At 46.2% G+C, this 23,288-nt stretch overlaps 1 protein-coding gene across 1 annotated transcript in view; it reads left to right on the top strand.

Moving 5' to 3' along the window:
- FRMPD2 (FERM and PDZ domain containing 2) overlaps nt 1-7,641 on the top strand; it is a 120,934-nt gene extending 113,293 nt beyond the window's left edge. Inside the window, 1 exon segment of the mRNA XM_058299515.1 lies at nt 7,593-7,641. Within this exon segment, the coding sequence (XP_058155498.1) occupies nt 7,593-7,641 (49 nt within the window).
- Nucleotides 7,642-23,288: the final 15,647 nt, after the last annotated feature.

Here is a 23,288-nt window from a genome sequence, read left to right as displayed (position 1 = left end):
GTAAGAAAGAAGTTCCTTTGTAGACAACTCATTTCTATTACTGACTTAATACTTTGTAATCGTCACTTGGCTTTTAAAAAATCCACACAAACCGAGTTATGAAACATTCTTTTTTGATAGCCATTTTTAACTTCATCTGCATTTTTGTGCCCATGCACCCATAAATATTTCTAGTTCCTTGTCCCGTTCTGATGGAGAACACACTTTCGATTCATTTTGACAAGTATTATCACACATCCCAACGGCTGCTTGGGAATCTGCTAGAGGCGGACAGATGCAGGGTCGAATACTGCTTCTAGGAGTTTGCTAGATGCTCATGCACACAGCAGGCAAATAGCAAGAAATATAGTTTGTGGTTTGAGATTACATAAAGCCCACTGAGATTAAATGGCTCTTATTTGTTGGTCATTCCAGATGACCGGGTAGGGCAGATTTATAGGAACTGTTGTGTGACATGAAGTCTGAAGCAGCTGGTCTAGACAATTAGGCAGGTGGCACCTGGGGCGAGCAGGAGCCAGCCATACGCTCCCTGTAAGCATGCAAATACAATTTCTTGGAGAACACAGTGCCTGCCCAAAAGCCCCAAAGTAGACCAGAGTGGGCAGGTATGTTCATTAGGGATTTTCATTTTCATTGTCTGAAAATTTATAAACACAAACTTATTTATTGTTCCTTACAATCGCATTTCAGGCAACCAATGATAGACTTGACAGAAAGAGAAAGGAAATCATCTCCATTGGTTTAGCCGAGGAAAACATTCTGCCTGATCTTGTAGGAAGTATAAAAGGAGCTGTATTTCACCGAAGGCAGGGGACCACTCCTGGATTTGTAAAGGCTTTACTGCCAGGTGCTGGTGTGATAAACAGTAGCCCTGAGAACTGGATCACACAGGGGCTCTGGGTTCATTTACACGCCTGGTGTTTCACCTGCCTGGTCTGCCTGTAGTTAAATAGAGTCATTCATTAGTGGTATTATTTTTAATACTAAAAGTTGTTAATGATGAAATTATTTTTTATTAATTGTTAGTATAGATAGTCCCAGTTTCATACGTGGATTCACAGCATCTCAGGGTTGTTCAAAATAAAAATGGTCTAATCTCACCATATACCCCACGCGGGAAACTGCTCTGTAACACCCTTGAAGAAAGGGTGACTAGCCTTTGCTTGAAAATCTCTAGGGAGGCAGAACTTGGTGACTCTCAAGGCACCCCATTTTATCATCATGTAGTTGATCAGAAGGTCCTTTTTAAAATTAAGGTGAAATCTGCCAGTCTATTTCTTCTGCTTACAAGTCCTAGTGCCCTCTTTTCTGCTATCTTTTGGTCATTTGCTTTTTTTTTTTTCACAAGAGATGTCATATTCTTTTATTTTTCCAAATCTAATTAAATTTGGTGTTGTGTCATAGTGTCTCTGCTTTGCCAGGTTATACCAGATGTCCAGAATCTGCCATTCCTGGGAGAGACGGTTGCTGAGAGTTATACCGGAGTCCTCAGGACTTTTCCAGAAGATGTTGGCCTCTGACCCTCATGGTGCTTGCCGCCTGGGCCGCTGTGGTCCAGCAGCCGCAGGCAGCTTTGCAGTTCTCAACACTGGCCCCCTCTGGCACCGGTGACAATGGCGTGCAGCTGCCTCACATTGCCTGGCTTCATTTTTACCCTATCTTTTCTCTCCCACTTAGGAAGCTTTCCTCCTCTCGGAACGAAGGACACAGACCAGGTCAGGTTTTCCTCGAGCGAGAGAGACCCAGCTAGTACTTAACGCACAAGTAGTGATTGCCTCCTCCAGGAAGACAAGCAGGGCTCCGACTCAGCCTGGAAACGGTTCCTCCACCTGCAGAATTGGGATTCCAGTGGGGGACTGAGCCAGCAGCTCAGTTCAGAGGTGGCTGGCCCCGGCCAGTGGCCTCTGTTTCTGGTATTCCTGAGTCCAGCTCTCTTTCAGCAGTTCAGAGCAAAAAGAGCATGGATTTCTCAGTCATATGGACTTGTGTTCAGCTTTACCATGTTTGGGTGTGCTGGGAGAGGTGGCTTTCTTGAGCTTGGGGTTCTCAAGGTAAAAGGGGACTGTGACAACTGCACGGGGCCACGAGCGTCAGAAGAACTAACCCCGACCGTGTGTTAGCTCAGTGTGTGGGACATAGCGGGAGCTCAACCCTGCCAGGTTTCCACCGAAGGACCAGGTCCCAGCAATTGAAATCTCCAGAAAATTATCAGAACGTGCCATCTGCCAGGAGGCTACTTCTTCCAGCCAGATGGCGGCCGGCAAGCACCCAGCAAACCCCGTGTGCTCAAGGAGAAAATGAGGTTTTATTTTTCCTTCCCTCTTCTCTTCTTTTACTGAGCTGTATATCCAGAGATCTATCCTACAGCAGTAGATCTTCAGAAAGCACCTTGGAATACAGCAGTGCATTTTTACTCAGGAAGTTGGGCTGCTGTGCCTGACTGAGGAAGGCATGGGTTCTTGGCTGGAGTTGCATCTTAGGCAAGGTTAGTTTTTAAGTTAGGACATAAGGTGAAAATCACCAGGAGTCGTGTTACCCTTGAACACCGCTTGGGATATGTGATGTCATTTGGCTGCTTGCTGTGGGAGCCTGTCACTTCAGATGATGTCTGAAGGTTCGTGTCTCTGGCCCGGGCTGAGTGAAGCTGCAATGCTTTCAAGGCTGGTCTTGTGGGAACCAAGGCTGACTCCAGGCTCCACCTTCCTGACCACGGGAGGGCTTGCCCTCATCTCAGGGAAAGGAGGCCACTGCAGACTCTCCAAGGTTATTTTTTGTCCTCTTTTTTTTTTTTTTTTTTTGCCTAGCACATCTAGTTAGACTTATAAATAAAATACATGCAAACACAAGTGCAGCAAGCACCGTTCATAAGAGTGATGATCTAACCACTCTAAGACTTTATGGCCATCTAAGAACGCAACGTCAAACTGAATCCTTGACCTGAAGTATATCTCAGAAGGTGCTAGTTCCTTCCAGAGCAAGATTGGAGGTTCAAGGCTGAATTCACCTGCAGTGGCCATGCCAGGTGATATGTCAGGGCAGCTAGTCAAGGGGCGAGGTGCCAGGGGAGCTGGGCTGCCAACCAAGTGGGAGGGCCTGGAGTGAGGCTGAGGGCAACCAGTGAGGAAGGAACCCAGGCCGGAGGCGAGCTCAGAGCAGAGGAGAGCAGAGCTTTCTCTGCACAATGACATTGTCCCAGAACCTTCACTCTGCCCCTACCTATTCCCCTAACCTACCCAGGTTTTCCTTTTGAGTTTCAAGTCTAGCAGTCCAAGGAACCTCTCTGCCTGTCTTAGGGACACCACCAACCCAACCTGCCAAACCCTGAACTCATGCTGGCAGGAGCAGAGGCCCTCAGCTCCAGGGTGCATTCACCTTGGCTAATGGGGATCTGACCCTTGTAGGGGCTGACATTGGAGAACTGGACAAGGTGGTGGAACCTTACATGAAGAGAAACCAAAACTGAATTTCATCTTGAATTTAACAGAAAGTAAACAGGGTGACTATAGTATCTTAATCTAGCAACCTGGAAATGCTATTTACTAATTGGCTTGTCTTCCTGAAATGTGGAAATAATTTTGGTGGCCCAACTCTTTAAAGAATAGCTGTTCAGGAGAGTCAGAAAGTGTCCTCTTCTCTCAGTAAATACCCTGTCATAAGCAGAGGCTTCAGAACTATTGCACTGACCTTAAAACTGCACAGAGAAGTGGATTCCTCTCCTCAAAAATAGCCACTGGAGAGTGGTAGGATTTGGGGTAGAGAGCCCATGTGAGGTTCCCAGGTCCGCCTCTAGGTTCCATCTGTCTATAAAAGGCTTCTTCTGTGGGAGAAAGTTGGTAGAGAGGTAATATATTAGTCAGGGCTCTCTAGGGAAACAGAACTGACAGGAGATAATTGTAAATATTATGAGATTGTAGAAAAATTGTCTCACATGACTGTGGGAATGCACAGGTCCAAAAGCAATGAAGGCATTCCACAAATTCCCCAGGGGCTGCTGGTTGGCTGAAATAGAAATGGAAACCCTCCCTTCTGACTGCTGAAATCATCACTTCTTCTTTTAAAGCCTTCATCTGATTGGGCGAGACTTTTCTCATTGTTCTTTTTTTTTTTTAAAGATTTATTTATTTATTTCTCTCCCCCCCACCCCAGTTGTCTGTTCTCTGTGTCCATTTGCTGCGTCTTCTTTGTCCACTTCTGTTGTTGCCAGCAGCATGGGAATCTGTGTTTCTTTCTGTTGCGTCATCTTGCTGCGTCAGCTCTCCGTGTGTGCGGCGCCATTCCTGGGCAGGCTGCACTTTCTTTCATGCTGGCAGCTCTCCTTACGGGGTGCACTCCTTGTGCATGGGGCTCCCCTACGTGGGGGACACCCCTGCGTGGCACGGCACTCCTTGTGTCCATCAGCACTGCACGTGGGCCAGCTCCACACAGGTCAAGGAGGCCCAGGGTTTGAACCGCAGACCTCCCATATGGTAGATGGATGCCCTAACCACTGAGCCAAGTCTGCTTCCCTTTTCTCATTGTTGAAGGCAATCTTCTCATTTGATTGTAGATGTCATTAGCCACAGATGCAATTAACTGACTGGTGATTTAAGTCTACAAAATGTCCTCATAGTAACAAACAGGCCAATGCTTGCTTAACCCAGTAACTGGACACCATCACTTGGCCAAGGAGACACATGAACTTAACCATCACAGGTAACTAGGGCTGGGAGCAGCCAAGGTCATCAATGTATCTGGAGATAGGGGGAGAGCAGAAAGCGCTGAGTCCTCATCATAAAGGAAGCCCCAGTGGCTTCAGGCTCTAGAAGGGAGGCTGCCTTAGCCCTGGGTGCTCAAGCTTGCCTGGAGCCCTGGGTGCAGGGCTCTGCCTCTTTGCCTGGCATGCTTGGAGCCAGCCCACCTGCCCAAACATTCTGGTCTTGCTCTAAAGAAATGCCATGTCTTTAGCAAGTTCCCCAAATCTCCAAGTCTTGCCTTTTCCATGGAATAAGCTCAGACTTGGGACTCAACAAGGATACTTCTTCTTCCTCGCCTTTTCTCGCTCACCTTTCCCAGCACTCTCCAGGGCTGCAGGCAGCATGTGAGGAAGGAAAGGTCCAGCACGGTCACTCTCCCTGACTCGGGCTGGGATGGTGGGCTGGATTCTACTCTCGGGGTCACCGAGCCTCCTCTGACACTCTGACCACCTCCTGCCTCCCAGGCAGACTCAGCTCAAGGTCACTGTCCAGGCAAGGCCCATAGCTGGAGGCCCAATCAAAGTCAGAGTGCAAGGAGTTTAATAGAAGGCGTGAAGGGAGCATCGTGGTGAGAGACCACACATGAAGAATTGGGGTGTGGGCCTGGTGGGCACGTGGCTGCTGTCGGTGGCTCCTTAGCAGGCTTTGCACACCTCACAAAGGGATTGGGTATGGACTCAAGCAACAGCCTGGGTTTCCCTTTCTGAGACCAAACTTCTGTGGCTGTTCCCTCCCTATGTTGATAAGGAAATTATTTGGGCTAAGTTTTTTATTTAATCCAATTTTCCTTCAAAGTGCTCAGTGATTCTGAATCTTTTTTTTTTTTTATTTTAAAGCAAAGGTTCCTCTTAAGACCTTGTAAAAAGTTTCTTTTTATACACCTGAGTGTACATACAGGTACATGAAATACACATTTACACATATCGTATAGCTCTCATAAGCAGAAGGATTTCTCCTTCATGTTGAAACTCCACTTGGGACAGATAGCCCCTGCTCCATGGGCATTTGGGGTGTGTAGCTATTGGGAGGAGCCAGAGCTGATTCTAAAAATGAGAGGCATTGTGGGAGAGGGGAGGGGAGGGTGGGTGGCACACAGCAAAGATCACCCATTAATCCAGGTGTGGGGAAGGAGTTCTCCAGAGAAACAGAACCAAATGGATATAAATGGATACAGGAATATATCTATACATTTATGTATCTATATATCTATGTGTCTACATCTACATCTATGTCTATGTCATGTCTATGTTTGCGGTCACCCCTCGGGCTGAAGTGTGGTTTGCTGGCCTGGCGGGGGAGCAGCCGCGGCAGGCCAAGCCGCTGCCTCCATAATAGGGTGGCTGGTCGGACTCACCGCCACCCCTGAAGGGAGCTCGGCATGGGCACAGAGTGCCCTCGGGTCTCCCCTTCTCGGCAGCCATGCTTCCGCGGCCGCCCCTCCTCCCGGATGGCGCCACACGATGACTGTGGGGTGGCACCCTTCTTCTTCTTTCTCCCTGCGCAGGTGCAGGGCGGAAAATTCCAGTCTGCCCTTTTCCCCTCCTCCGACAGCAGCAACAGCCAGGCGTGGGCGGAAAAATCCAGTCTGCCCTTTTCCCCTCCCCCGACAGCAGCAACAGCCAGGCGTGGGCGGGAAACTCAAGTCTGCCCTCCACCCCAGCAACAGCAGCCACCAATCCCTAAACCCTGCCCCTTCCCCCAGCAACAGCGACAGCCAATCCCTAACCACCACCCCTCCCCCGTCCAGTACCGCCCACTGACCTTTCGCCGGCAACCAATCAGAACAGGGCGTGGCTTCGACTAATCAGCCTTCCCCAGCCCCTATAAAACTGTTGCCTCTCCCTCAATAAAGTGGACTTGCATGTTTACCTTGTCTCCACGGTAGTTCTTCTGCCGTGCGCCCTCCAGTCCTGAGAGCCCCCGACAAGGGCCTGGCCTCCCTTGTCCCCAGTTCGTCGCCTGCTTCTCCGGGCGACCCCCTCGTCGCCGGCTTCGCCGGGCGACCCCGTCAGCCGAACCGCGCAACCCCTTGTGAGACCGATCCCTCGTCTGCTGCCGGACCGACCCCTCGTCCCAAGCGGGACCGACCCCTCGTCCAGAGCTGGACCGACCCCTCATCCGCAGCCAGACCCCACCTCTACCGACCGAGCAAACCGTCGCATATGTTTATATCTATATTTCTTTATATCATCTGTATATCTAAATCCATATCTATCTTTTATCTATTGTCTTTGTCATCAACTTACCTATTTATCATCTATCTCATCTATTATCTATCTCTATCTTTCTATCTCTATCTCCTACCATCTATACCTATCTATCTAATCATTTATCATATCTACCATCTGTCTATCTAATCTATCTGTATCTGTCTGTATGACTTTCAATCACCTACCTAAATCATCTGCCGAGATCTGTTTTAAAGAATTGGCTTACCTGAGTGAGGGCTGCCAAGTCCAAATTCCACAGAAGAGCTTAGAGATGGGCAATTCCTGGAGTATGCTGAAGTCTTTAGTCCCAGCCTATAGGGAGGGCTGAGAGGCGTGGAGGGTATCCTCTTCAGACAGAGTTCATTCTGGTTGTTGCAAAAATCTCAAAGTCCAATCTTAAGCCTTCCAGCTGATTGGAGGAGCCCCACCCACATTGCCGATGGTGATCTCCTTTACTTCCTTTATTTCAAGTCTACTGATTGTAGATGCTAATTTCAACTACAAAATACCTCCACCCCAACAACTAGGCCAGTGTTTGAGCAAACACTGGCAACCACAACCCCGCTAATTTGACCACAACTTTAATCACAAAGATAAGCAATAATTAGTGTCTTGAGTAAAAAGCTAAATCTCTGTGCTCTTCTCTTAGATTCACCTTCTCATCCTCTCTAACCAGACTCTCCACAGATATTTTCTAAGCGCCTTCTCTACATGTTTGATATGCTGTGCAAAAGTCCCTGCTGTCTGCATGGACTGCTCTTTCTAATCTAAAAGCAGCATGGTAACCTCAGGGCAGCCCCTGGGAAGACTTATCCTTCCACCCTGCTGTCTGCCGGTTGCCTCTGGAGACATGGAGCTTCACGGTTGGCCTGCCTCTTGTTTCCTCGCTGAGACAAAGGCTGCTCAGGCTGTCTGCCTCTCCAAATAGCACTTGGTCAGTGCTCTGAAAAGGACCTGCTCTTTGCAAAAAGGGCTTTGAACGTTTTCTACTTGAATTGCTCCCAGCCTCCTTCTTTGGCCCTTTCTCTACCCGATTTCTTCTGTGGAAACAGTAATCATACTACTACTAATAACACCCAACATTTATTGAGAACTTATGTCCCAGGAGCCATGGAAGGGCTGCATCGCAATTATTTAATTTTGAATGTCCAACAATCCTATCTGTCTCTTGACCTTCTCATTTTTCAGAGGAGAAAATCTAGGTCCCAAAGAAGCCAATATACTTGCCCAGGATCTGACCAACTCAGATTACCACGGGAAGGGTCTGTCCTAGAGCTGGGTCATTTCTCTTCTTTCAATAGCATGTCCCCTGGAAAGCCTTCTATGGTCGCCTGGGCTCTGTAAGGTTCACCTCAAGCTCCCATGATGCTCTGTGCTATCACCTCTGTCATAGCACTTTCTATCTGAATTGTAACACTTGCTTATTGGTCTCTCCTTCCATTAAATTGGAAGCTCCTCGGGACAGTCATTATTCGCTTCTGAGTGCCCAGAGCAATCTCTGCCAGGAACTGTATGAATCCTGGCTGACTGGGTCTCACGTGATGCCTCATGTTGAGCATCCTTAAGATAAGGGAGAAGTGGTGAGAGGAATTTCTGATCAGCATTGGGAGAGGCATGGGTTTCTGTTTTCTAGTCCTGCCTTGGATAGGGTTGATGATGAAGATCACCTGTGTTATCCACATGAACCCCCTTCTCCCATCACGGTGGATGAAGAGCATCTCAGGGTCAACTCTACACCTCGGAGCCAGCTCCCCTGCAGCCAGTGTGTGGAGGCAGATTCGGAGACCATTCCCTTGCCGCAGATCTGCTCTTAGGGAGTCCTCTCAGAAGACCCCCATGATAGTGAGAGCGAATGAGAAGACCTGGAGGAGCCCGGGGACCTGGGTGATGGTGACCTCAGGTGAGTGTCATGCTCTCAGGTCCCTCTCCTGTTTGGCTGCACAAGATGCACAGGTGCTTGTTTTGTCTGCTCCTGCCTGCCCCTGAGTTAGATCTATTTCAGAGGAGAGACTGGATATCATGCAAATTTGGGCCCTTCCTGTTGAGCCACAGTGGCTGGGTAGAGACCAGAATCTAGAAAGTCAAGTCGAATTATTAATGGAAAGAGTTGCCAGATGCTGAGAGGGGCCTGCCAGGTTGGGGTCAGCTTCCTGTAGATAAAGATATGGGAGGAGTAAGTGCGGCAAATGCTGTCAGACTGGGAGCAGAGAAAATTAAATTCTTGACAAGCCACTATAAGCCACCCAACATTCTGTTAAAGTGCTGACAATGTACGTAGGGCCAGCATTTTAAAAAATGCTGAATGTTCAAGAAACTGTAACAGAAGCACACTTTAGGAAGCATATGGAAACTTTCCAGAGCCTTGGTGTGTGAAGATTCAGGTATAATTGAAACACATTTCATTCCCTTCCGTTTCATTATACTCCAGCTACTTCTTCCTTGTGGTATAAAAGGAAGTTCAGTGGGCACAGATGATTAAGCTGGATTCTCAGGTGACAGTGGCAGGCAAGCTGATAAGGACCATGGATATTGAAATTCAAATAGCACATAAAAGCTGGCTCTTACCTGAAATAGGAAGCAACAAGTTAATAGAGGGGCCGACACGGAGGCTTTGAAGACTCTGCCCTGCTCATTTATGGGGAAGTCGGACACTTGCAAGCGTGGGGAATAATGCAGTGTGGATCCACAGACGTGTGGAGCCAAATGGGGAGTGGCTTCTATGAGCAAGGCCACCTTCCAGGCTGGGGGTGCACAGGGCTGGAGAACTAAAAGACGGAAGGTGGGTGAGGCTTCGAGGCCCACATGTAAGCAGCCGAGGGGCCACGAGGGCCAGTACTTATGAAACGTGCCACGGAGGTCGGCAGAGCGTTTGAAGGGGCAGCGAAGAGCAGAGCAGATAGGAGCTGGGCTTGTGGCTGGAGGGGCTCCTGCTGGAGGCTGGGAACCTTGGACCAACGACTTCTAAACCCTTTAAGACTCAGCCAACTGACTGTGAAAGGGAGAGAACGAAGCTGGCTTCACGCTGGTATTGAGAGGATTAGATGACAATGCACGGCACATATTTGGCTCATGGTCTGCCCGACCCGGAAGAAGCTCTCGAGGATGTTAGCTATTTCCATCGTTAATAAAGGGGGACGTTAATTCAGTGAGACGATGAACTGTATTACTGTGTTGGAGTTTGTTTGTTTCCCTGTCGATGAAGGAACTGGTCAGCCGGTGCTGTGCCTTAACATGGGGTGTGTTGTGGGTGGGAAGAAGCACTTGTCTCTGGTATGGGAGTAAGAACCTGGGGTCGACTGAGTAGCCCTCAGCTGAGAATGGTGCATGGGATACGGGGGGGCAGTCCTGTCACTATCGTTTATCCTGCACAGAAGAGGGAGCAGGCGTCACCTGCCCTGCTGATGGGTGACACGGGTGCTCTCGGGGTGGCCTTCAGGGAAGTCAAGAAGACCCTGCACTTCTAGAGTGTTAACTTGCATGCTTTTAAAATGCAGCCCTTTAAATACTCCAGGAGGTCGAGCAACTCCTGAAAGGTTCGGGAGCTCTGTTATTTATATTCTCCCTTTTGCCCTGGAAGTGAGGAGATGTCTTGGAGGATATAAAGAGGCCTCTGCTTATGGAATGAGGAGCAGGGGTTTAAACCTATAAAACAAATGATTTTGTTTGGTCCTTTTGGACATTAAGAGAGTAGACTTCATAGGAAGTGTCTGTAAGTGATTTAATTTAATCCTCTCTTCAACTCTGAATGTTATTATTCCTCTTTTATAAGTTGGGTGGGGAAGTTTAATTTGTCCAAGCTCATACGTCTAGGAGAGGCGGATTCACACTACATCTGTTTGATTCTACTTTGGGTGCATTTTTATATTTCTCCTGAAATGTGTCTTCTTGTGGATTTGTGTGGCGTGCACACTTACCCACACCGCCTTTCTGCCAAATGGCACCAGTCCTACTTCTTCCTCACAGTGTATTACTTTTGTGAGACTTTACAAAGCCCCATATCCAGCAGGGTGAAGAAGGACATGACACTGTCGTTTTAGGGAAGGCTGCTGGCCAGGTGGCAGGGCCACCCTTCCAAAGCTGCTTACTGTTTTAGGTAAACGGAGAGGGAGACAGCCATGCCAGGCAGACCCCGGAGCTTCTGCATGGACACCCTTCTGACTGCAATCATGCAGACGAGCTTCTGATGTCACCCAGCCAGAGGATGTATCCACCGGCTCCGCCTCCAGGAAGGAAGCCTGTGGCAGCCTGGGATGAATGATCTGGGCCAGTGGTTAAGAGGCATTTTTGGGACTTGGAGTTGTCCTGAACGACACTGCAGGGACAGATGCTGGACATTATATACCCTGCCATAACCCACTGAATGTTCTTGGGGAGAGTGTAAACTGCAATATAAACTATAATCCATGTGGTGCAGCAGTGCTCCAAGATGTATTGGCCAAATGCAATGAATGTGCCACAATGATGAAAGAGGTTGTTGATGTGGGAGAAGGCGGGGGGGGGGGGGGGGGGCGGGGGGGGAGGTATATGGGAACCTCTTCTATTTTTTAATGTAAATTTTTGTGATCTATTTATCTTTTTAAAAAGCAATTAAATTTTTTTTAAAAGTTAAAAAAAAAAGAGCTAACTGCCAGAAAGATCATGCCTGCCACCTTTGAGGCTCATTTTGAGGAGTAGGTGTGACCTGTCTTCGGTTTTGGGGTTATGTCAAGTAAAGCGCTGTGTGTGAGTGTTAGGGGTGGGCGCGCTTCTTTGGGAAAGGGCTTGAGAACCCCTCGAGATCACTCCCGCGGGGTGAGGCCTTGCTGCTGCACTGGTTACTGCTCTCTAGGGACAGTGACAACGTGAACCTGTGTACTTTTGGGTTCCCCACTGGCCAAAGGGGTTTCTACGGTTTTCAAAGTGGCCTGGTTTCTTAGAAGGAATCTGCTAAGGAGTTTGGCGCAAAGCAATGGGAGTAATAGAGGCTGGCAGCTTTCTTTCCCCTCCTATCCAGTCCCAAGGAGTTATAAACTCATTTTCCCTTGAGATTCAACAACCTGATCCTAAAGATTATATGAAGGAAAAAAACCAGATGGGGCTATCTCATAAAAAAGGAATTGTGAAGTGGCAGATCCAGCATTGCCAGTTATCAGGCCATATACCTGCCACCAAAAAGGAAAACTCAAGCCATGTGGTGTTAGCAAATGCACAAAAGAAATAGATCCAGTGGGACAGAGGGGAGCACCGAGGAATACTTACCTGAGTCTGTCCAATGGGGAGACACACAGCCGAGTCAGATTCTCACACAGGGTGGCGGGGGGGAGGATTATTTCATGAATAGAGCTGGGATAGCTGAAAACATGATTGACATTCGTAGTCCCCTTATTTTACTAAAATTAAGTACAGGTAGATTAAATATAAAAAACTCCACCAGGGGAAAATTGGTAGAAAACAGAATCTAATTTTTATCAGATCTATAGAGGAATGATAATTTCCTTTGGCTTCTGGCAAAAAGCATTAACAAAGAAGAACTACAAACTTGACAATATTGAAAATATTCAAACTTCTACATAATAACCATGATAAAATTCATGTAAAACTATAATAATTGACTGGGAAAATGTTTACATGATGGTAAATAGAGATTATATTTAGAGAGAGCCTTAGAATTTATTATAGCTTATCAAACAAGGAATTTGAATAGATAATGTACACAAGAAAAATACAAATGCTAGGCAAACCCATGGAAAATATTCTGGTAAAAAGTCAATGTACTAAGTTACATTCACTATACTCTCAAAATAAAAAAGAATATTATCCGATGTTGGTAAGATAATGATGAAGCTGCTGTACTCCAAAGGTATCAAAAGCCATAAAAATGTTTATGCCCATTAAGCCAATAATGCCACTTTTCAGAATTTATCCTAAATATCCAGAATAAGAAAAATAAAATATTCATTTATTTTAAGATATTCATTATAGTGCTCTCCATAAAAGCAACAAATTGGAAGTGAATAAAATGCTTTACAATATGGTAATATTAAAGGCAATTCTGGTACTTCTGTTTCAGCATGATAGAATATTATGCAACCAAATAATAGCTATAAGAAATTCACACTTAGAAAAGAGTTTGATGTAATAACTTAAAATTGTATGCTAACTGATTACAATAATAGGAGAACATGTACACACACAAAGAAGTTCAAAGAATAGAAGGAACATTCACAAATGGAATAGAAATCAGCTAGTGTTTCAGTGATGGGATTATGAAAATGCTCTTTATTTTGTTAAAAATTCCTTTATTAAAAAAATTCCTTTTTTGCTTTATAGTAAATTTCAAATTGAAAAATACAAGGATTTCAACAGCAAACAAAGGCAGAGATTTCAAAACACTTTTCCTCTAAAATCCAATTTGTAATTCTTCTCTACATGTTTTTATTTCTAATTTTCCTGTTCTCTCTGTGATGGTAAAGCCTTTGAGGTCATTTGGCTGGTTCTGCCGTTAATGAAAAAGAATTTTCCAAAGATCTGAACAGTCTTGTTTCAAATGTTCTTAGGGCCATGGCCAGCTCCTTTGGTTCAGCATTACACAGTTTCATTGACCTCAAGGTTAGGTAATTAATCAAGTAGGCAATGAAGTGAATAGATAACAGTATGTACAATTTTAGAACTGCTTGCCCTCTGCTGAACTCTGCTTATTTCCTTTTGGAAAAGAAATGGGTGGGTGCAGTTTCACAATTAATTAATCTAGTCCTCCTTCTTGTAGGATAGGACCCCCAGACCTGGCAATACTCATTTTTGAGTCATATCTCAGGATGAATGTATTTGTTTTAATCAGACTCTATTGCATCTGCCACTTTGCTTTGTTTCAGGACAAAAGTCAGAAGAAGAGTCAGAAAGAGGGACTGTGCTCATTGCCTGCACAAAGCTCCCATTTTCAGTCTCTGCGTGTGGCATTCACAAATCCAATTGTACATGGAAACCAACATTCAAGGGTGTTAAAATTGCAGATTCCCTGGCCTCACCCCTGGAGACTCTGAATCAGTAGGGCTCAGCAGATGATTGCATGTGTGGCCAGATTTAGGAAGCAGGCTCCAGACTCCTGAAGACTCCGCCTGCCCCTACTATCCTCCTTCTCTGTCATAATCATTTCTTTAGCTCCTGTTATGCACCAGCACATCATTTGTCCAAGATGGCCCAAATGTACAAATGTTTGTCATTAAATTGTGAAGCAAAAGTGGACTTCCAGTTCAACACAGTAAAGATGTCAATCCTCCCCAAATTGATTTATAGGTTTAAAGCACTTCCTTTCAAAATCCCAACAAGGTTTTACTGTAGACTGAGGCAAATTTATTCTAAAATTTAAGTGGAAAGGAGGCACACGATCTAGACTAGCTAAAACAACCTTGAAAAAGTAGAAAAAAGTGAGAGGAATCACACTACCCCATATTAAGACTTATTCTATAGCTGTGTAAGCAAAACAGTGTGGTATTGCAGAGGGACAGCCTTATAGCTCAGTGGAACAAAACAGAGGACCCAGAAAGAGACTCATGTCCATATGCCCTGACGACTGACCAAGTGCAAAGCTAATCAATGGGGAAGCAGATGTGGCTCAAGCAATTGGGCTCCTGTCTACCATAGGGAAGGGCCAGGGTTTGATACCCAGGGTCTCCCGGTGAAGGCAAGCTGGCCTGTGTGGCGAGCTGCCCCATGTGACGTGCTGCCCCACGCAGAGAGCTGACACAGCAAGATGACACAACAAAAAGAGACACAGAGAAGAGACAATAAGAGATGCAGCAGACTAGGGAGGTGAGGAGGTGCAAGAGAATGATCACCTCTCTCCCACTCTGGAAGGTCCTAGGATCAGTTCCTGGAGCCACCTAATGAAATACAAGCAGACACAGAAGAACACACAGTGAATGGACACAGAGAGCAGACAATGGAGGGAGGGGGGAAGAATCAATCAATCAATCAATCTTTAAAAAAAGCTAATCAATGGAGGAAGAATAGCCTTCTCCACAAATGCTGTCGGAACAATTAGACATCCATAGGCAAAAAAAAATGAAACTTGACCTACACCTCACACCGTATACAAAATTTAATTCAAAATGGATCATGGACTTAAATGTAAATGTAAAACTCTAAAACTTTTAGAAAAAAAATATAAGAGAACAACTTTGGGATCTGGAGCTAAGCAAAGAGTTCTTAGACTTAATACCAAAAGTACAATCCATAATAAGAATCGGTTATTAATTTCTCTTGTGCCCTGTGTAAGACACTGTTAGAAAGATAGACAATATTAGAAAACCATAAATCCAACAAAGGATTATTATCTAGACTACATAAAGAACTTTCAAACCTTAACAGTCAAAGAACAAACAACCCAATTGGAAAATTGTCAAAACCATGAACAGATAGTTCACTAAAGATTATATACAGATTACATATAAGCACATATAAAGTTGTTCAACTTCATTAGCCATTAAGGAAATGCATACTAAAACCACAATGAGATATGATAAACCTAGCAGAATGGCTGAAATGGGAAAAAAAATAGGGACATCAGATGCTCATGAGTATGTGGAAAAACTGGATAACTCATACACCACTGGTGGGAATGTAAAATTGTACAGTCCCTTGAAAAACAGTTTGGCACTTTCTTATAAAAGTGAACATGTAATTACTATAAGACCCAGCAATCGCACCTTGGGAATTTATTCCAGAGAAATTAAAGTTTATGTTTACACAAAAACCTGTACACGAATGTTCAGAGCAACTTTGTTCATAATAGCCCCCAAATGGAAACAACCCAGAAGCTCTTCAACAGGTGGATAGCTAAACCATCTGTGGCACATCCAAATCATGAGGTGGTACTTAAAAATAAAAAAGGAAAGACTACTGATACATGCAACAAATTGAATGACTCTCCAGAGACTGCTTAGTTTAAAAAGGCAAGCCCAAAAGGTTATACATACTGTCTGATTCCATCTAGCTAATATTCTTGAAATGACAAAGTTATAGAAATGCAGAACAGATTAGTGGTTGCCAGGGGTTAAGGGTGGAATGGAGTAGGGTGGGGGGCTGGAATAGTGGGGTGGGAGGGAAGTGGGTGTGGTTATAAAGGGCAATGCAAGGGATTCTTGTGGTGATGGAAATGTTTTGTGTTTTCATTGTGGTGGTTGATACATGTACCCATGCACATGATAGAATTGTCTAGAGCTAAATACACACATACAAATAATTACAACTAAAACAGGAGAAATCTGAACAAGATGGATGGATTCATTATCAAGGTCAAGTCCTGGTTGTGATACTGTAAGAGGCAACCTTGCCGTGGCAGCTCTGCATTTTGGCAGATGGGTTTCTACAGAAAATGACAGAGCCTTTGAAGAGTGAGCGTGGCCAGCTTCAGTGGCCAACTGGGGTACGGTGCTCCCCCCAAAGGCTGTCTCCAGAGTTAGCAGCGTCACTGCATGTAAAACATTTTTTTGTCATAGATTACAGAAGTCTAAGCCAACGCCATCCTTTAGCTACTGGTAAGTCTGCTGCAGAATAATGGACTTGTCTTTACAGAGTCAAAGAATCCTGGAGACAAAGAAAATTGGACAAATATTGGAACATATCTAAATGTTTCTGTTCCATTTTCAACACGACACGCATTCATTGAACATGTACTGTATAGCAGGGTCTGGGCAAGACCAAGCAGATAGTGATGAACTTGGATGATTACCCTCCAGGGCCTTACACTCCAGAGAAGGAGGTAAAATAAAAGCACATTACTATAATACATGGAATAAATGCTGTAATGATGTTGCGGTAGGTTGTGAAACTCTTTGTAAATGGGAATTCTTGGAGGGTATAGCCAACTGAACCAGGATGAGTCTTCTTTTTTTTTTTAAGATTTATTTATTTATTTATCTATTTCTCCCCCTTCCCCCCCTACCTCCCGTTGTCTGCTCTGTGTCCACTCGCTGTGTGTTCTTCTGTGTCCGCTTGCATTCTCAGCAGCACTGGGAATCTGTGTCTCTTTGTTGCATCATCTTGCTGCATCAGCTCTCCATGTATGTAGTGTCACTCCTGGGCAGGCTGTGCTTTTTTTGTGTGGGGTGGCTCTCCTTGCAGGGTGTACTCCTTGCACATAGGGCTCTTCTACACAGGGGACATTCCTGCGTGGCACAGCACTCCTTGTGCCTGGCAGCACTGTTCATGGGCCAACTCACCACATGGGCCAGGAGGCCCTGGGTTTAAACCCTGGACTTCCTCTATGGTAGGCAGATGCTCTATCAGTTGAGCCACATCCACTTTCCCAGGATGAGTCTTAATCCACATTACTAGAGACCATTTAAAGGGAAGAAACTGGAAGCTAGAAGTCAGAGAAGGCTACACAGAAATGTAGACATAAGGAGAGAGAAAGCCCCATGCAAGGGGAGGCAGGAAACAAGCCAAGGAACTCCAAGGATTGGCGCAAGCCAGCGCCAGAATGCTGATGACTTTGGGGAGAAAGCATGGTCTTACCAAAGCCTGGATTTTGGATTTCTAGCCTCCCAAACTACAAGACAATACATACCCCACCAACCAAATGTATGGTATTTTTCATAGCAGCTTGGCCAATAAGACAGATGGCATATAGAAAACAGAAATTTTTCCCAGAAGGAAAATGTAATCATGCCTAAGGGTTGGGTCTGCAAGATCAAGGTATTCTTCTGAGAGAGTGCTATAAAAATTAAAGGGCTTAGCATTTGAGCATGTGGAGGAGGCAAGCAAAGACGCAGCATACGGGTGCCTGGGAACTGGAAGGTGGGAGAGGAGCCAGGAGAGATGGATTGGGAACAGACTGTGAACTAAGAATCCTGGGTTTTGAGTTGGAATTCATTATAATCAAACCCTGTTTAAAAAAGATTAGTCTGGTTTGTGGAGGTGAATGAACTCTTGGTGTGGGAGAGACAAGAATTAGTGAAATCACTTTGGAGGCTACTGTTCATTTCATATAAGAGAATGGAGGTGTTAGAAAATCCCATTTGATGATCAGTTTTGTACATTTGGAATTTGAGATATTTCTGGAATGAGCTACCCCAGAGGGTTAGCTGGCTACTTTAGCTAATGTGGGTTCATCCTGAATGCCATTGCAAGGGATGCAGCTGCAGGGTCTCAAAGCAGTGATATAGTGTAACTTTACCCACAAGAGATCCTATGGAAAGAATCCTAAAGATGGCTGTGTTGTGAAACTCTAGCATAAAGGGAGAAGCCATGGAAGAAGATTTTAAGGGTGAGTACACATGGACATATTTCACGGCTGAGGGGCAAACAAGGAATGAAGTGTGAGAGGATTGGTGTCTCCTAGTTGGTTCTTTTTAAATTTTTTATTATTTTTTTATTTCTCTCCCCTTCCTACCCCCCCCCCCGCCCCCAGTTGTCTGCTCTCTGATTCTTCATTATACTCCTAATCTGCTGACAAGTCCTACGTAATACTATCCCCTTAATAAGAAACTGCTAAGGATCAGTGCTGGAAACCATCTATCTCTGAAACAGTTCCTAAAACCAGGCCTGCTTAGTATCAGTGGACACAGAGTAGACTAGTCATTGTCCATTCAGCATCCATCCCTCATTTTTCCTTCCAGGATAAGACCCAATTGCTTTAAGGGTAATCTCTCTTACTATGGACAGAACAAATGATGAAATTTAAGCCAACACACACACACACACACGCATACACAGTGTAGATACTTTGTAGAGGCTTTTAGGAAGTTCCCCATGCATCTCTAGAGAAAGTCCAGAAAGCAATTACTTATCTCTCCCACTGGATAGTTTCTGAAAGCCTTTCCATGACCTCAAGAGGAAGCAGCCTGAAGATGAAGACAAATGAAATCAACACAGTGGATGGTCAAGCTGAAAGATGGAGAGAATCTGGGTCCGTGTTGACATAATTAAGCTGCTGAATCAACCAACCTGAACCCTGCCTGCAGTGGCTCTGGGAGTTCTCCTACTCCTGTTTAAGGAGCACTGCCTGACACTTGCAGCCAAAAGCCTTCTGTCTGTCACCAGCGATTTTCACCCGCCTTTCCCTAAATTCTGTCCTTGAGGGCCCTCTGTATCTATGACTCAGAGACACTTGTCAGTCCTGATCTTTTTGGATCTCTGTTTCCCAACAAGGATTTTATTTGCTGGAATTTTCAAATTTCCTTTTATCATTTTGAAAGAATTTTCACACGGAAGGCCTATGTCTACCTCTGTGGCCAAGGAGACAAAACGTTTCCTAAAGTTCTTATCAGTTAGAAGCTAGGAGTCTTAACTACAGCCGTGGGTAGGGGTGCTCTTCCTCAAGGAGCTTCCATTTCTGTCAGAACCTGATAGAGTTCAAGGTCGGTTCCTGCCACTTAGTGTGTCTCACCAGATCTAGTCCTCACCATAGCCTTGAGGAGTTGACATTCAGGGAAGTCATTCATGCTGTGTTCCAAATATTTCTGGTTTCTTCGTTCAGAGCACAGGGCCATGGACTTATTCTGGCCAAAAAGTGGTGAGAAGAGGCCATGGGTGCTACTTCCACACCATCCTGGCACATTAATTGCATGTGCAGATGTGCAGATCCCACCCACCCCCACCCCTCTGTGATCTGGCCCAGGGATCACAACAAGCAAGGAGAAAGGAAACGTGAAGCAGAGCTGTCCTGCTGTCCCCTGACCCACGCTGGAGAGCAAGAATAAAACCTGCATTGCTAGGAGTCACTAAGATGGGGGGTTTGTTCGCTCTACAGCAGCATAATCTGGTTTATTCTGACTTAAACATTGTTAGTGTCATTTTTGTAGAGGAGCGAACTGAGATTCAGAGAAGGTAATTATTTGTCTCAGATCACCAGTAAGGAGGGGACTATTCATTGTCCCCTCAAATAAAACTGTGGTTACTCTGAAATAAAGTCCAGGACCTTTCCACTCAATCACCCTACTTCCTTAAAGACCTGGTCAACCAAAAGGCCTGAGTGGCTATCCAGATTCTACTGAAGACACTTTGAGAAAAAGGTGAGAAATTCTTTCACTGATTGGAAGACTCTCCAAACATTGCTTCTTCACCTGCTTAGCTCATACCAAAGAAGTCTCCTCTTTCGCTGTGCCCGCTCCCACAGTGCCCCCCAAAGCACATTGGGATGCACATAAAGGCATGTGCTCTGCTTTTTTGGCTAATTCTCTGGCATAACATTCAAATTTCTTAGTCTGGCATGCAAAACACTCCAGGATCTGGCTACAATCTAGTTCTTCCAGTCTAATGCCATCTCTTGACCATTCCCAGAGGAACTCTTCCTCCTGCAGCCACATGGGTGGCCCTGGAATACCCAGGACAGACATGCTGTGCTCACTCCTGCCCCTTCATATGCTTTTCTTCAACTTTGGCCACATTAAAAAAAAGTTTGTAAGGCTTTACATAGGGGTCCTGCAATTCGGGGGTTGGGGTGGCACAAGAGCTGGGGGCCTGGCACGTGCCTGAGCAAGTTAAAGGTGAGAGGTGATGGCTCTGACAACCTGCCTGGTGGGAGGGCAAAGAGGAAGAGTCAATACCCATGCCAGGGCGATGATGTGGATGTCCAAGGGGACCTGGACGGGAGGGGCAGCCAGGACCTGCCATGAAATATGGAGGGGCGATATGGGCCTGGACAGAGAGCGAGCAAGCCGAGATATCCGCTCACATAGAGGGGGCTTTTGGGAAAATGACTAAAGGGCACCCTCCTTTTGGCTGATGAATTACACAAAGGGGACCCTTCCTCCCCCACTCATCAGGGTTCAGGGCTTAGCTAACAAAGCCCTGCCTGCATCCTGGCCTTCAGGTACCCACCTGTTTGGCACCTTCATTCGTGGTGCAAAATATATAAACATATTGGTAGCCCTGGAGTGGACCCAGAAAGGGTGAGGGCTGAGGGAGGGCACTGCGTACAGCTAGCCAAGGTCAGGGCCTCACTAATCAACAGAGTTGCATTTGGAGATTTCCCCTTCCCCAGGGCAATTCCTGGGGAAACCACAGGATTCTCTTTCTGCAAAGTATCTGCCAAGCCTAGAGGCCCTCAGGCCAGATTCCAGGGGAGGAGGTGTCTGAGCTGATCCATAGGGCTGGCTGTGAAGCTGGGCATAAAGGGAGAGGTTGAGGATGCCTCTTTCTCAAGACTGTTTTCTGCCCAAAGCAGAACAGGTCTGGAGGAGGCAAGAGCCTGCAAATCAGATCAGAACACAGAGTTTTCTGTCTGGAGTGCTTAAAGTAACTGGACATGCCCAAGATTTTATTTACAAGGGCCTAGGCAAAAATGAATCTGTGCATTGAGTTTGAATGGTTATTGGAAAGAAACAAAGCAGTTGCCTCCTGCAGGCGCCCTACGAGGTCCAGCTAATAAGATGCAATACAATAGCCACGCCTGTTTTCCGACTATGAAGCATGGGGCTCTGCACAGGCCGCTGTAACATGGGAGGATTGAAAGGCTCCGAGTCCAGCTGCTCTCTAGAAGCCGGCAATTTCTACACGCCACTTTCTGCCACATCATGATTTTAGAGTTAATAAAGCAGGGCATTTATGTTGAAGGGTGTGTGCCAGGTTTTCCTGTCCACCCAGATGTTCCCTCTCTTCAAAGCCTAAGGATTCTCTCTCCTTATTGGGGGATGGGTGCAGGGCAATGCACTGGCTGAAGCTTTGCAAATGGGTGAGCTGGCAATTAATGGAACGAGCCATTAATATTTATTGGGTAACCGCCACGGCTCAGGGACTAGGTGGCCCAAGACGTCACAGCGAGGTAAGTATGTGTCCATTTGGTCTTTCAATAAAATATTTTTCAGCCTCCACTGGGAATTTTTTTATTGGCATTGGACTTCCACACAATTTATTTTTATAGTCTTTTATGTGAGGTTGTAACCTGATTTTGTCTAGGTTCTTGACTGTGGAATTGATCCAGGCAGGGTTGAAGAAGGCCAGAATAGGGGTCCAAGGCAGGAGAGCAGAGGAGAGAGCAAGACCGCTTTGAGCTTGCTTTTTAAACGACTAATTGTTCCCCCCCTTTGCTAATGACACAGGATGTGTCCCAGCTGTTTGCTGCTTTGATTGATTACCCCACCCATCGATTCCCCAGGAGGGCCATTAATAAGGCCCCTGGAGAATATCTGGGCATCTGGTCTTATCCCCAACAGTACCGAGCTGTTCCTGCAGAGGGTTCTTTGCTCAGAGGGAAACAGGTGGTAGGTAGGAGCAGGGAGCCCAGTGAGCGCGGGGAGGGGCAGCTCTAGAGACCTGTACGAAGTTAATCTCCTGGGGAGGGGGGGCAGCGTTGGCTGCCGGGGGTGGGGGGGGGGAGGTGCCACCATCCTCTGTCTCAATTAGACACTCAAACCTATGAAAGGGAGGCTGAGACAGAAGCTGGGGAAGAACCTGCCAAGGCCACCCAGGATTAGGCAGCAGCGCAGAGATCTAAATCTAGGTCTGCCCACCTCCTTGCACTCCCAGTAACTGACAAGGCACAAGGGCTTGCAAAGGCCTCGAAGGAATGGTGCAAATCTATGACAGAGTCCTAAACTTCATAGTACTTTTCATTTTTCACTGGTAGAAACAAAATCACGAAGAGCCCTGGAGGTCAGTGGCCACTGGGAGTATTGGGTGGTCCAGTAGGAATTTCCAAGATCCTGGGAGAGATGGGTTGAGACCTCAGGGCCCACCAACGGGAATTTCCTGATGCGGTGAGCAGGGATTCTTCCTTCTATGTGTCGCCGGAGCAGCCACCTATGTAGGGACACAACGATGTCTGCAACATTTCAATTCATTCATTCAGCTCACGTTTATGAAATGGTGAGCAGGTGCAGAGTCTTGATTTTAGGCATCCTGAGGAAGAAAAAGATACACAAGACACGCTGCCCATCTTTAAGGAGGAATTGAACCCTGGTACTTACATGCTTGCCCAAAGGATGTCCTGGAAGCTGAGGGAAGGCCAGGCTGATGAGGGCAAGAAGGCACCTGCTGCCAGTACACCATGGAGCAGGAAGCCGACTCCTCCTCACCTGGGCAGGGGGTGGCCATTCCTGCGCAGCCCAGTTCAGCTCAAGCATGAGACTGTCTCCTGGCATAGCCCCAAGGAAGGCTGTGCGCTGTGAGGCAGGTCTTGTCATACCTTTCAAAGAGCCAGGTCAGCCAGTTTTGGCTCTGGTTAGGATCAAATGGATAGGGGCATGCTCGTCAAGAAGCAAAGTTTCTGGCTTCAGATTCTGAGCTGATGTCTGCTCCCTGAACTCTCTCTTGACTGACCACCAGACCTGAAACTGTCTCAACTGGCCTATTGGCCACTGACCTCCTATTTTGGCCAGGCTAGTGACTCCTTCTGCAGTGGTCTATCTGGTCCAGAGTGCTCAAG

This window comes from Dasypus novemcinctus, chromosome 6 (assembly GCF_030445035.2).
Source record: "Dasypus novemcinctus isolate mDasNov1 chromosome 6, mDasNov1.1.hap2, whole genome shotgun sequence".
Taxonomy (NCBI): domain Eukaryota; kingdom Metazoa; phylum Chordata; class Mammalia; order Cingulata; family Dasypodidae; genus Dasypus; species Dasypus novemcinctus.
Note: the sequence above shows the minus strand (reverse complement) of the source record. Positions and strands in the feature narration are given on the sequence as shown.